Here is a 15,124-nt window from a genome sequence, read left to right on the forward strand (position 1 = left end):
TATAAAGAAGGAACCACAATAAGACTGGTAGGAGGGGTGGAGACACAGTATAGTCAAAACACATACCCCTGAGTGGGCAACCCACAAACGGGAGGATAATTACAGTGCAGAGGTTCTCCCCAAGAAGTGAGGGTTCTGAGCCCCACATCGGGCTTTCCCAGCCTGGGGGTCCTGCACCAGGAAGACTAGCCCACAGAACATTTGGCTTTGAAAGCACTTCATTTCAGGAGAGCCAGAGGGCTGTGGGAAATAGAGACTCCACTCTTAAAGGGTACACACAGGGCTTCCCTGGTGGCGCAGTGGTTAAGAATCCGCCTGCCAATGCAGGGGACAAGGGTTTGAGCCCTGGTCTGGGAAGATCCCACATGCTGCAGAGCAACTAAGCCCGTGCACCACAACTACTGAGCCTGCGCTCTAGAGTCCACGAGCCACAACGACTGAGCCCGCGTGCCACAACGACTGAAGCCCACGCTCCTAGAGCCCGTGCTCTGCAACAAGAGAAGCCACTACAGTGAGCAGCCCCCACTCACTGCAGCTACAGAAAGCTTGAGCAGAGCAACAAAGACCCAATGTAGACCCCCCCCCAAAAAAAGGGGATGCACACAAAAATCTCACACTCTGAGGCTCAGGGCAGAAGCAGTAATTTGACAAGATCCTGAATCAGACTCATGTGTTGATCCTGAAGAGCAACCTGGAGAGGCAGAAGGCAACTGAAGCTCACTCTAGGGACATAAACACTGGCAGCAGCCATTTTTCGGATCTCATTCTGTTACAAAGACACTGGTACTGGCAAGCACCATTTTGGAATCCTCTCTCTAGTTTCTTAGTGCTGGGGCTGGCATGCTCCCCGCACCAACCTGTTGGCAACACCAGCAGGCCTAAAGCCAAGCAGCTGGCTGGGCAGGAACACAGCCCCACCGACCAGCAGGCCTGCTTCCTTAGGACCCCCCCCGACCCTGCAGCAGTCCCAGGACCCAGTCCTGTTCAACAGAGGGCCCAGGACCCAGCCCTGCCCGCCAAGGCATCAGAACTAGCCCTGGGACACTCAGGGCTCTGCAGCCAGCCTTTGGGAACTGGCCCCACCAAGCAGCAGGCTGAGACCAACTCTGGGACCCCCAGGGCCCTGCAGGCAGAAATCCCAGGACCTGGCTTTACCCAGTAGTGGGCTGGCACTAGCTCCAAGACACCTTGGGCCTCTCAGCTAGTTGCCCCAGTATCTGGCCCCACTTACCAGTGAGCTGACACCAGCTTTGGGACACCCTGGACCCTGCAGCCAGCTGTAAGAGAAACTAGCCTCACCCACCTGCAAGCTGATGCTAGATCTAGGAACCTCAGCCCCTCAACCATCCATGCTGAGACCTGGCCCTGATTACCAGCAGCTGACACTCTCCATATAAGGCAGAGCCTGACAACCAAACAAACGAGGGGCCAGTCACACCTACCATACCACCCACAGTAGTCTGCCCCCTACAACAGAAGGGTCCATGCAGCCCACACAGGGGCACCCCTAGAGCATATACCTCTGGTGACTAGAGGGGAGTATGTGGCTGGGAAGTACAGGATGTTTTCTACAAAAGGTCACTTCATCAAGGTCAGGAAACATAACCAATCTACCAAACACACAGAAATAAAAACAGTGAATTAGGCAAAATGAGGTGACAGAGGAGTATGTTCCAAACAAGGAACAAGATAAAATCCCAGAATAACTAAGTGAAATGAAGATAAGCAATCTACCTGATAAAGAGTTCAAGATAATGGTCACAAAGATGCTCAAAGAACCAAAGAACTCAGGAGAAGAATGGATGAATAAAGTGAGAAGTTAGACGTTTTCAACAAAGAGTTAGAAAATATAAAGAAGAACCAAACAGAGCTGAAGAATACAATAATTGAAATAAGAAATACAGCAGAAGGAATCAACAGTAGATTAGATGATACAGAGGAATGGATCAGCAAACTGTAAGATAGAGTAGTGGAAATCACTGAAGCTGAAGACAAAAAAGAAAAAAAAATGTTTTTAATGAGGACAATTTAAGAGACCCCAGAGACAACATCAAACATACCAACATTTGCATTAAAGGGGTCCCAGAAGGAAAAGAGAGAGAGAAAGGTGTCGAGAGCATATTTGAAGACATGATAACTGAAAACTTCCCTAACCTGGGAAAGTAAACAGATATTCAGGTCCAGGAAGCACAGAGTCCTAAACAGAATCAACCCAAAGAGAACCACACTAGGACATTATGTCCAAAAACTTGGACATAATATATATACATGGCAAAAATTAAAGATAGAGAGTATTAAAAGCAGCAAGGGAAAAGCAACAAGTTATGTACAAGGGAACTCCCATAAGGCTATGAGCTGATTTTTCACCCAAAACTCTGTAGGCCAGAAGGGAGTGGCATGATATAAAGGAATGAAATGGAAAAATCTACGACCAGAAATACTCTACCCATCAAGGCTTTCATTCAGATTTGAAGGAGAGATCAACAGTTTTACAGATAAGCAAAAGCTAAAAGAGTTCAGCACCATGAAGCCAGCTTTACAAGAAATGTTAAAGGGAATTCTCTAGTCAGAAAAGACAAGCCCACAACTAGAAATATGAAAATTATGAAAAGAAAATTCTCATTGGTAAAGGCAAATCTACTATAAAGGTAGTAAACCAACAATGTACAAGGTTAATAGATTAAAAGATAAAGGTAGTAAAATCATCTATATCCACAAGAAGTAGGTAAGGGATACATTAAAATAAAAGGATGTAGAACATGATGTCACAAACAAACATGGGAAGGGGAGTACAAATGCAGGGTTGTTAAAATGCATTAAACTTAAGAGATAAGCAACTAAAAATAATCATGTATGTATATGTACATAGGTCAGTATATATATACTTCTTGGTAACCACAAAACAAAAATCTATACTAGATACACAAAAAAAGAGAAATGAATCTAAACATAACACTAAAGATAGTCATCCAATCACAAGGGAAGAGAGCAAAGAAGAAGAAAGGAACAACAAAGAACTACAAAACAACCCTAAAATAATTAACAAAATGGCAATAAGCACATACCTATCAATATTTTAAATGAAAGGGACTAAATGCTCCAATCAAATACAGAGTGGCTGCATGGATACAAACACAAGACTCATTATATATGCTGCCTATAAGAGACTCACAGTAGATCGAAAGACCCACACAAACTGAAAGTGAGAGTATGGAAAAAGGCACTCCATGCAAATGGAAATAAAAAGAAAGCTGGGGTAGCAAAACTTACATCAGAAAAAAGAGACTTTAAAACATAGAGTGTAACAAGAGACAAAGAAAGACATTACAGGGGCTTCCCTGGTGGCGCAGTGGTTGAGAGTCCGCCTGCTGATGCGGAGGACGCGGGTTCGTGCCCCGGTCCGGGAAGATCCCACATGCCGCGGAGCGGCTGGGCCCGTGAGCCATGGCCGCTGAGCCTGTGCATCCGGAGCCTGTGCTCCGCAACGGGAGAGGCCACAACAGTGAGAGGCCCGCGTAACGCAAAAAAAAAAAAAAAAAAAAAAAAGACATTACAAAACAATAAAGAGATCAATCCAAGAAGATATAATAATTGTGAGTATATATGCACCCATCATAAGAGCATCTAAATACAATATAATTAATAATATAATTAAAGCTTCTGTATGTTATAATGAAAGTTGTTAAGAGAAAAATCCTGAGTTTTCATCACAAAGAAAACATGTTTTTTTTCTATTTTTTTCATTTTGTATCTATGAGATGATGGATGTTCTCTCAACTTATTGTGGTCATCATTTCATAATGCATGTAAGTCAAATTATTATGCTGTACACCTTAAACTTATACAGTGCTCTATATCATTTTTATCTTAATAAAACTGGAAGAAAAAAATAGTATAGTATCTGTGATTTTGCTTCCAAATAATTAAGTGGTGATGGTAGTGGGGTTGGGGAGAAATGAGGAAACATAGCTGAAATAAGGTCGGTCTTAAATCAAAAAATCTTTTTTGAAGCTGGGGTTTCACTGCATAATTCTCTCCACTTTTGTTTATATTTGTATTTTTGATAATAAAAGTTTAAAAAGGAGAGACACTATTAACAAACCAGAGTGAAGGAAGATATTTGCAACACATGGAACCAGAAAAGGGGCCTATATTCAAATGTATAAAGAATATCTACATATCAATAGGAAGAAGACAGTCAACTCAACAGAATAATGAGCAAAAAAAGAAAAAATGTACAAAAAAGAATACCCAAATGGCTAATAAATATATGAAAAAGGTGTTGGTCTAATCAGTAATCAAGGAATTAGAAATTAAAGCCACAGTTCAATACTACACACCCAATGATACAAGTAAGTCATCATTTGTTCAAATACATATACAAACCAGAATGAGAGGCTCTCAAGCTCTGCACCAATACCATAATAATGTTAGCCTAGAATAGATTAAAAAGACTGACAATACCAAGTATTCCTGAGGATACGGTGCAACTACAACCCTCATACACAGTTGGTAGGAGGGAATATTGGCAAAACTAGTTTGGAAAACGGTTTGGGGATATCTACTAAATTTGAATATATGCCTAATCCTATGACCCAGGAATTCCATTTCTAGGTATGTATTCACAAAAGTGTGTGTATGTGTGTGTGTGTGTGTATATCCAAAGGACAAAAATGTTGATAGTAACATAATTCATAATAGCCCCAAATTGAAAATGACTGAAATGTCCACCAATTATAGAATGAACAAATTACAGTTTATTTATACAATATAATACCACACAACAAAGAAAAATAGTGAACTATTGCTACATACATGATGGATTCATATCAAGAACACAATATTGATCAAAGAAGCCACCCACACACAAAACACATACTGTGTGATTTAATTTAAATAGCATTCGAAAACAAGCAAAACTAATCTATGGTGACAGAGTAAGGATAGAATCTACATTTGGGGAGAAGGGAGGGATACTGATTGTCAGGGGACATGATGGAGCTTTTAGGTTAGGGCAATATTCTATTTCTGGACCTGGGTAGTGATGACACAAGTGTGTGCACTTCGTGATATGAACTATCGAACTATACCCTGGAATTTGTGTGTTTTTTGCATGTAAACTGTACATGAATAAAAGATGTCTATGAAAATAAAAGAATGATTAGGACTAGGAGAGGGAGTTCCGATAAAAGAAAAGTCATTTTAGTGTAGTATAATTATGGATGAAGTTTTTAAAATCTCGCTTCAATTTGGTTGTTACAATAAACAAAATTTGGGTGGATGGACAAAGTAATTTAGTATTTGTTCAAATGCATATGTAAACTAGAGATGGAGGCCTGTGAGCTCTTTATGAGGACCATAACAAATTCAATGAGAAAAAAATTTAAAGCTGGTATTATCATAACCCAAAGAAAGTTTCGCTCAAAGAGCTGTGAACTTCTAATTTTGAACAATAAAATTTCTAGGCACATCCTCCAAAAAATTGTTGCACTATATATCTAAGTAATTGAATGAGGTAATGAACTATAATGCGATTAAATGTTGGGAGAAAAGTACCAATAATAACTTTGGTTTTGAAAGAATTACCCTTTCTAACAGTATTTAACCACTATCGGTCAACAACTTATTAAAGACATTCTGAGTTCCCACAATAAAGCCATTTCATCTGTGTATAAAAGATTATTTATCCCTCTGTTCTCTACAGTAGGATGCATTCCACGTCTGGTTAGCAGAATAATACAATTTTTGAAATGTGAAGTTTTCTGTTCCTTTGATGGGAAGATTTTGGGTGGGGGAGGGGTTCGTCTTTGCTCCTAACTTTTGGAAATTTTTTTTTCCATAAATTTGTTTATTTATTTATTTTTGGCTGCGTTGGTCTTCGTTGCTGCGTGCGGGGTTTCTCTAGTTGTGGCGAGCGGGGGCTACTCTTCATTGCGGTGCGTGGGCTTCTCATTGCAGTGGCTTCTCTTGTTGTGGAGCATTGGGCTCTAAGGGCACAGGCTTCAGTAGTTGTGGCACACGGGCTCAGTAGTTGTGGCTTGTGGGCTCTAGAGCGCAGGCTCAGTAGTTGTGGCACAGGGGCTTAGTTGCACCGCAGCATGTGGGATCTTCCCGGACCAGGGCTCGAGCCCGTGCCCCCTGCATTGGCAGGAGGATTCTCAACCACTGCGCCACCAGGGAAGCCCCGGAAATATTTCTTTTTAAAATTGTCTTTATAATAAGAAAATTCTAGTTTAAATCTTATGTATTGTGTTTCCTTTTTTTTCTTTCTCTTCCTTTTAAAACTAGTATCACAATGTTAAGATGGTTTAAATTGGGTATGGGGTCTAGATGGGAAGGATGGGCTTTATCTCATATAAGAGGAATCCCGTCTTCACCTGAGCCTGGCCACAATGATATTATTATCTTGTTACGCTTGGACTTGTACCAAGGACCCAAGTAGGATCTATAAACCTAACACCAAGAATCATGGGTAGTTAGAGTAACTTTGAAGAGGGATATTGTAATTCTCTTCTAGTATCATATTAATTTTCACCTAATTAAAAATTCCCATTTTATAACCTCAAAACCTTGGAAGTTTGGGAAAGCTCTTCCTTTTCCCTCTTCTCTACGATGATCTTTACACACAGATAAGAAAACAACACCAGACAGGGGGCCACAAAGTGCAGGCTCCCATTTTGACTTTGCTGTAACTTATTCTCTTTGATCCTGTTTCCTCAACTCTACACAATTAATATTCTTTGCTTCAGAGTTATTACATTTTGAAAAGTATAAAACAATGTAAATATAGACTAACATCATTATATAATTAGTTGTAACTGTTATCTTTAAGTTGCATGCTAAATATAAAAGATAAAGCTTATAGTATAGTGGTGTTTAGGCTTGGGAAGGATATAGGGAAACGAGGTCAAAAAGACTAAGGAATGGAAAAATAAACACATTGGTAATTATAAAAGGATAAAAAAAGGGCCAAGTGGCAATCTGAAAAGGTCAATACAAAATTTTAAATTATTTTTCTAATTATATGACGTAGTCTCAGTCTTGATGTAGTGGGCATCTGGTGTGGTTTTTTCTGCCTTGCAACCTGCCCCCTTCTAGCAACAGCAACATGTTTCCTTGGAGAACTGCTTTTCCTAAACTCCATGGTTTTCTGGTGGGCTGCTTAATCACATTACTCTATTCCCCTCACTAGGGATGGGTATGCTCAGGAATTTGCAGTGACCCAAGTCAGGGAAATCAGCATCCTTCCTTGAAATTGAGTATACAGATCCTGATGGGGAAAGCTCTTTTCTCTGAAATTCTAAGTGGAATTAAAAAAAAAATTTTTGGAGGTCTTTTGTATGTACAATAAAATACTACATTCTCTTATCCTACCTATCTTTCAGCATAGAGGCACTGGTAATTGGGCACTAAAATAATCTTTTGAGGGATCTGAACCCATTTCTCCCACACCTTCACGTTTTTCTTCTAAACACCACATTTGTTCACCAAATAATGGAGCTTCCAGCAGCTAAGAACATGTATTTAGGGCTCCGGAATTTTTTGAAAAAAACAGGGCAACTTGAAGTAAAGAAAATCTCACACACTCTCACTTAAAAAAAAAACACCCAAGTCTATTTAGTCAACAGTGGCATCTCCAGATAAATACTTAATTTGTTATCATCAAAGATCTAATTAGTGTTTAAGTTTCCCAAATTGTCTTAAAATTGTTGTTTTAACCATTAGTTTGTTTAAATCAGGATTCAGACAATGGAGCAAAATTTTTTATCATCAAGCACACTGGTTACATTCTTATCTCGCTTCAAAATAGATATCTCCTTGTCACACTCTCATGATGAGCAATACAATTCAGAAATCAATTCAAAGTCTCTTTATGTGCTTTACAAATACCAGATGAGGTTCTGGTAATGAAACAGTGGGGTAGGTAAGCATAAATAAGAGCTTGTAGTTAACCCTTGGACATTAGAACCTAAAAGGGAGCAGCGACAAAGAAACATTTATGTTGATTCGCAGCCTTTGGGGTCCTTACCCAACTATTGACCTGGTGGAAAACAAAAGGAGACCCACTGTTTGGTTTGCCAGTACCTAATAAAATACTGAAAATTTATCAGGCAAATGTATTGATATATGCATTTAAATATAGTTATTAAAATATCTGTAGCTTTATTTATAGCTAACATCTTATCTTTGTCCTCTATGTATGCCCTTGTTTGTTCTCAAGAACAATCAAGGACTGAGAGAGAATAGCATCCCCTCTAGGTATAAATGAATAAATTTGCTTCCACTCACACGTGAAAGGATTAAAACATTGTTACCCACAGCTCCATAACTTTCCCAAAGAGTAGATGCCAGGGGGCGAGGAGTTAGAGACTCTGAGTCATGCATGATCTCCACCCATCTCATCAAATAAACTACCAATATAAGTGATCCTTGTATTTGCTAACCAAGCTCACCATTGGACAAGTCCCCTAATCTGCTCCCCTCCCCCAAACCATTACCCTTAAGGTCCTCCTAGAGTTAACACTGACCCCAACCATAGTAACCTAACATTTACTTATTTCATTATTTCACATCCTCACCACCCCTCTCTTAACGGGACTACTGGGTCCCAAACTAGGTATTCTCCACCCCCGCCTTCCGCCCCCAGTGTATTTATTATTCTCACTTTACTGTTAGGAGCTTGAATAGTTTAAAAAAAAGAAAAAGAAAAAAACTGCCTCAGGAGCATCCCCAACGTACACCCACTTTGCCTGGGGACTCCAAAGGTTTAAAAAACGCCGCCTTGGGTCATCCACTTTTACGGCACCCTCCCTTTGCGTCTTTGCTTGCCGTTATCAGCACTGGTTTAAGTGCCCAGGTTCTGATCTCGGACTAAACCTCATGATCTTCTGGCTCAGCTTCTGTGAACTGAGTCATCCTGGCACGGAGAATATTCCGTGACTCAGCAGGCCCGAAAAGGAGGATGTCAGATCCAGATAATTTCGAGTCTTTTAAAGGCAAGCTGGGGAACATAAACAACACAGTGGAAGAATTTCGCAGTGGGTCTGCGTACCCAAGGGAAAAATGTCATTCCATTCCCAGCCTTTTCACTTCCTTCCTTGCGCCTGTTATACTTTACTTCAGAGGCAGGAAATCGCTTCAGAAAACTCATTATGATGCTGTGACCAGGCCCTATATTCTCCGGAGACCATGTCAGCCCCCTGACACCCCGGGACCGCTCCTCGGAAAGAGCTGGAGCCGGCCCCGAGCGGCAGGGGGGCATTCCCGGGGCGGCCGGCTGGGGCGAAGAGCATGCGGGCAGCCCCCACCATCGGGTCCCTTTGGTCCCTGGCCCGGGGTGCGGCCGGCTGGACGCAAGGACTGACACCTGGCGGGGCGGGGATCCGCGCTCTTGCGGCCCAGACCGGTGTGAGGCCCAAAGGCCGACTCCGAGCGACCTCACCCCTCCGGCGTCGCCCCTTTAAGGCCCCCTCCGTTACCCCCTCCCCTAATCCCGAGTCTTCCGGGGACTCGGCGCCAGGGGATCCTGGCGTCCACCTCCCGGCTAGGAGCTGCCTCTCCGCTGCCTCCCTTTCCCTCCCGGCATGCACCGCCCCGCCGCCCCTCCTTCCCTCCCCACTCCTCCCGCTCTCCGCCCACCCCTCGAGCCCCTCAAGGCCCCTCCCCCGCCGATCGCGCGCCGCGGGCTCGAGCGCGAGATGTCACCGCCCCCGCCGCTGCCGCCGCTGCCGCCGCCGCCCCCGCCGCAGCGAGTTGCCGGGGCGGACGCGCAGTCCACCGCGCGTGGAGAGCGGGGGAGCGGCTACGGGGGCCGCGGGAGCTACTGAGAGAACGCCGGGGTTGGGCTTTCTCCTCGGCCAGACCCCACCCCACCCTGCCGATCCCCCTCCACCCTGCCGATCCCACCCCCTGCTCCTTCCTTCCCGGGGGCGCGCGCTCGGGTACGCGCTCGGAAGTCGGGGGTCGGTGGCGAGTGCCGGCTGTGTCCGGGGTGGGAGAGGGAGGCGCGGAGGCGGCGCGCGGGGCAGTGATTAGCGAGCCGCGCAGTTCTCTCCAGGGGCGCCCTCCGGACCGCCTCTCCGCCGCGAGCCGCCGCCACCGCCCGTCCGGAGAGTCCGGCCACTGGGCCCCGAGGCTTAGCCCGCTGAGCGGCCTCCGAGGGACGCCGCTGCGCGAGAGGAACGCTCCCGCGCTCTTACCTTTGCCGTGGCCCAGCGCGCGGGCGGCGGGATGAGGGGCAGCAAACCGGCCGCGCCGGCGCTGCGGCCGCGGGGCGGCCTCTGGCGGGTGTTGGTTCTGCTGGCGGCCGCCGCGGCTGGCTGCGCCCGGGCAGCCATGGACGAGTGCACGGACGAGGGCGGGCGGTCCCAGCGCTGCATGCCCGAATTCGTCAACGCCGCCTTCAACGTGACCGTGGTGGCCACCAACACGTGCGGGACTCCGCCCGAGGAGTACTGTGTGCAGACCGGGGTGACCGGGGTCACCAAGTCCTGTCACCTGTGCGACGCCGCGCAGCCCCACCTGCAGCACGGGGCAGCCTTCCTGACGGACTACAACAACCAGGCCGACACCACCTGGTGGCAGAGCCAGACCATGCTGGCCGGGGTGCAGTACCCCAACTCCATCAACCTCACGCTGCATCTGGGTAAGCGGTGACAGCCCCATCCCCTACTACTGCTCACGCCCTCACCCAGCCTGCGGGGCCCAAACAGCCGCGTGGTGGCTCTCTGCTCCCCAGCATGGGCAACACAGAAATTCCCTTTTCCAACTTCTAAACTAGATCTAGCACTTAACATCCCGCGAGCCAAGATGCTTCCCGCCAGCATCTCTCTCTGTTTGCTTTCCTAGTCTATCAATAACTTAGCCGGATTTTCGCCCCCTTGATTATTCGCCATTTCGGCTCTTTTGGTCCCTCTTTCCTGAAGCGTTAATCAGAAACCCCCCTCCTCGCTTGTGCACCTTTAGCACTTTTACCTGGTTTAAAAGTCTTTCCAGGATTGAGGGTGATTGCTGTTTGCTAGGCTGAATAAGCTAGAGAGGAAAGGGTCTAAGTTAAGGGGATTTGAGGGGAGCAAATGACTTTACTACCGCTGTTGCCTATGTGTAATTAAAATAGAAGTTCACTTTTAAAGTTATTGTTCTTTAAAGTTGTTCAGCTTTAATTAAGGGCCGCAGAGCGATTTCACTGATAATCCTGGTACAGACAAAAGGAAGTATCTGCACTCACTGTAATTGTTGGGTACAGTTTTGTCCCTGAGTAAAAAGGCTCTCCTCACTGTCTTTCCTTTGGCTTTGATTCAAAGCAAGTGTAGAAGCATGTGTAAGTGACCTTTTAGCAATCAGGAAAGGGATGTATAGAAGACTTCATTGCTGGGTGGTGAACGAGGATGGACATGTTTATCCCCAAGTATTAAAAATCATGTTTGATCTGGGTCAGTTTTTCTTCATCGTTGAAATATACAAACAAGCAGAATGATTCGTTATTGTGTTTAACAGAGTAACATGCCTGAGAAACTGGCACTGACGGGCAGAGCTTCAGTCCCGTTGCAGACCAGTAGCTGGTAGTAATGAACTTCCAGAACGAACAGCGTGCCAAGCCATTCTTCTATCAAAGCAGTATAATTCTATAAGGCTAGTAACATTATTTGGGGAATCTTTGAAAGGAACGTTTGGTAGGCACATGGTTCTTTTGGTCGTGGTTTTTGTATTTTTCTTTCCACTGCTCTCTGATACATTAAATTTTATGAAAGCGTCAAGATTCTAGAGAAAGTACTTTGAAAAGAGGAGTTAAATTACTGTGTGTGGAGCAAGTTTTAGAAAAACAGTATTTAGCACCTTTGTAGTAAATATCATTTTATTTGTAGACAAGTCATTAGGAAGATGAAACTTTTCAAAAATAAGTTCATAAACCGGAACTCTAAGGCACCTGTTTTTCAGAGATGGAAGAAATAAACTGAGTTCAGTTTTTCAAAGGTATTGGAAACATGGAACTAAGCAGTATCTTGGAACAGGTGCCTTTCTAAAGATACTGCAAGAGACCTAGGGCCTCCTAAGACTTTGTGGGGATGCTCTTTAGCACTTTTCTCCTAAGTGTTGTATTTTTAAATTAGTTTTGAAATTTGTATCCAATTATTAAAAAAAAAATTTTTTTGGTCTTTTTAAAGCTTCTGTGTTGAATTTTGAATGCCTATAACGTCTTATTTTATCTTTTGAAATATTAAAAATTTCAAAGCAAAAGCACAGCCTTGATGTCTCAAATGCCTGAGATTCAACTGAAAATTTCTGAATAAGAATCTCTTATTTAGGTAAAGATAGCGCTGTCAATCTGGAACTTCTGAATTTTCTGCTGTGAGCACTACGTAGCAAAAGGTTATTTCAGGTGATGGTAGAGGAAGGTAGATTACTCAGTGATTACTTCTCTATTACAAAGATAATGTGTTAGGTAAGATAGTATCCGTCAAGTTAGGTTGCTACTACTGGGAGGCCGATATATGAGCTTTGGGTCCTGCTGATTAAAAAGCTCGAAAGACTTTTTACTCTGAAAATGTTGTATATGCTCGAACTTGTTTTGCTGAAAAATTCTTCAGTTTTTGGTAACATTCTTGCTAAATGAAGTTCATAAAACTATAGATTTAAAACTTCTAAGTAAATAAAAGTTACTTAAAATAGTTTTCATACAAATACTGTAAGAACATTTACTTGAAGATTTTTAGATAGACAATTTCTAAAAACTTGACTAGAAGTTATTGTACTTGTTGTTGCATCAGAAATGCTGTCCTGGAGGAAACTGTGCGTGGAGAAGATGGGGAAGGGGAGGGAGATTTGTGTGTAGTGGCATTAATGTCTCAATCTCTCTCTCTCCCTCTCTTTTTTCATAACAAGGATGTATGTATTCATGAATGTTATGATCTATAACTTAATGACAGATAGGCAGGGCTTTATGTATTATTGTGTGTTTTGATATTCAGCATATTCACTCCCTAACGCCAGTTACTCCATGGGCTCTAGCTAACTAATTATTTCCCATGAATTCAAGGACCATGACTGTTTGTGCATCTATTAAATCTCCCATACAGTTCAAATTTCACATACCCTTAAACAAGTGATGCATATTGTGCTTTGCCCTTACAGAGCATGTGAAACTTGAAGGGAGCAGTGTGAAAGAACTAGGTCTAGCCACCACTTTTGTAGCCTTCTTTTTTTTTTTTTTTTCCCTTCGGTACTTCGGCCTCTCACTGTTGTGGCCTCTTCCGTTGCAGAGCACAGGCTCCGGACGCGCAGGCTCAGTGGCCATGGCTCACGGGCCCAGCCGTTCTGCGGCATGTGGGATCTTCCCGGACCGGGGCACGAACCTGTGTCCCCTGCATCGGCAGGCGGACTCTCAACCACTGCGCCACCAGGGAAACCCTGTAGCCTTCCTTTTGATGTTGAACTTTAAGCACAGTGAACTTTAAAATAAGCAAAGTCAAATTGCAGTTAAGTAGTCACAAGAAATATACATATTTTGCCAGTGATCCTAAGACGTTTTTTATTGTAAAAGTAAAACATGACATAGTGAATTAAGACAGTGTAATGACTAGTGAGTCTCTTCATCTCCATTTGCTAAGTTGCGCTAGAGACTATCGCTCACAATTTTTTATGTAACCTTCCAGAAACATTTCATGCATACACATGTATGTATCAAATTACACGATTTTAACTGGTACCTTTTTTGGGGGGTGAGGCATATTTTAACAGATGGCAAGTACAAATTAGGTGATTGTACCATTATCATCACTTGTACAAAAACCAGGAAAATCAGCATTGTTTCTGTAAGCAGCCATGTCTTAAGCACCATTTACAGTTATCCAGGGTACAGGGTGCAATGTATCCTTAGATATGATGAGTTAAAGTTGCTGTGGGCATCAGAACTGCATTTTCTGCCTATTGTGGAGAGAAATCTCAGCAAGGCGTCCTTTTCTAAAAAGAGGTCTTTCTTATTTTGCCTTTCACTTCCGGATCTTCTCTCCTAACTCCTTTATGAATTATTCAACTGCTTTTTAAAAGTTTGGCTTTTGTGTTTTATAATAAGTTATAATAAGTTTTATCCTTATCAGCGGAGTAGTTGATAGTAAGATTGTATCTGAGGATTTGCCTTTTATTAAACAGCCCCTTTAATTAACTTGATAGTCACTGTAGCTGAAAACTTGGCAGACTGGGTCTTGATCTTGGAGGAAGGTAGGTTACCCTCTTCCTAAAAACAATTAGATTAAGGAAGAGTGCTTATAAAACCAACTCGATTAAAGTTTATGGAACTCCTGAAATTTACACCAAGACCAGATTGGTGTCCAATCTCCTTATAAGCTTTAGGAACAAACAGTGATTAAATGACGCTTTTAAGCTGTATCTAAATATCATTTTTGTGTGTCTAAATCACAATAATTGCTGTATAAGGGTATTACATTTTATTCTGTTTGGTCCTCTTAGTGTGTATTTAACATGAAACAAACAGTAAATTTTTTTCCCCAGGAATATCTTTGTGAGGTAGGTTCTGACTCTGTTAGAACTCTGGTGACTTCACTGTGGTATTTGTGCACCCTGAGGGGACACTATTTTAGTTTGTCTTACAAAGGCCTGATTTACATTTTGCAGGTTTCAACTTGAGGAGTTAAGGAGCTCTTCTTTAGTGGCCAGCAGTTGGTGAGCACAGTTTTATAAAGTTGCTGTTGGCTGTTTTCCTGTTCTACAATTCACCGCTTTTTCCGTAAATACCTTTTTCATGTTTCTAAAGCATTCAGAAAAACAATTTACACATTAGGAGAAAATTTGGAACTCTGAGCTCCCCTCCCCCCATTATTTTGTCATTGGCCACATTTGTGGGAGGGATAAAGTTTGACTATTTCAATTCTAAATCCTTTTAGGAAGTTGGACATGCCTTTTGCTATGCACTCTTTTCCCTGTGCATACCTTCTCACGTTACTCCCACATATTCTGCAAACATATTTTAAATACCTACTAAGTACGTGGGGCAGTACCTGATAGAAAGATGTAGAAGATTGAAGGTCCATTCTTCAGAATTTTATACTCTGTTAGATGGAATTTTCATACCCAGATGTAATGCCATTGCAATAATAAATCAGGAGTT

At 43.1% G+C, this 15,124-nt stretch overlaps 1 protein-coding gene across 1 annotated transcript in view; it reads left to right on the top strand.

Annotated features, from left to right (window-relative positions):
- Positions 1–9,019: 9,019 nt before the first annotated feature.
- Positions 9,020–15,124, top strand: part of LAMC1 (laminin subunit gamma 1) — a 128,314-nt gene continuing 122,209 nt past the window's right edge. The window contains exon 1 of the mRNA XM_059074762.2: positions 9,020–10,645. Within this exon, the coding sequence (XP_058930745.1) occupies positions 10,231–10,645 (415 nt within the window). The 5' untranslated portion in view covers positions 9,020–10,230. The remainder of the gene's footprint in view (positions 10,646–15,124) is intronic.

The sequence above is a fragment of the Kogia breviceps genome, chromosome 1 (genome assembly GCF_026419965.1).
Source record: "Kogia breviceps isolate mKogBre1 chromosome 1, mKogBre1 haplotype 1, whole genome shotgun sequence".
In the NCBI taxonomy this organism is placed as follows: domain Eukaryota; kingdom Metazoa; phylum Chordata; class Mammalia; order Artiodactyla; family Physeteridae; genus Kogia; species Kogia breviceps.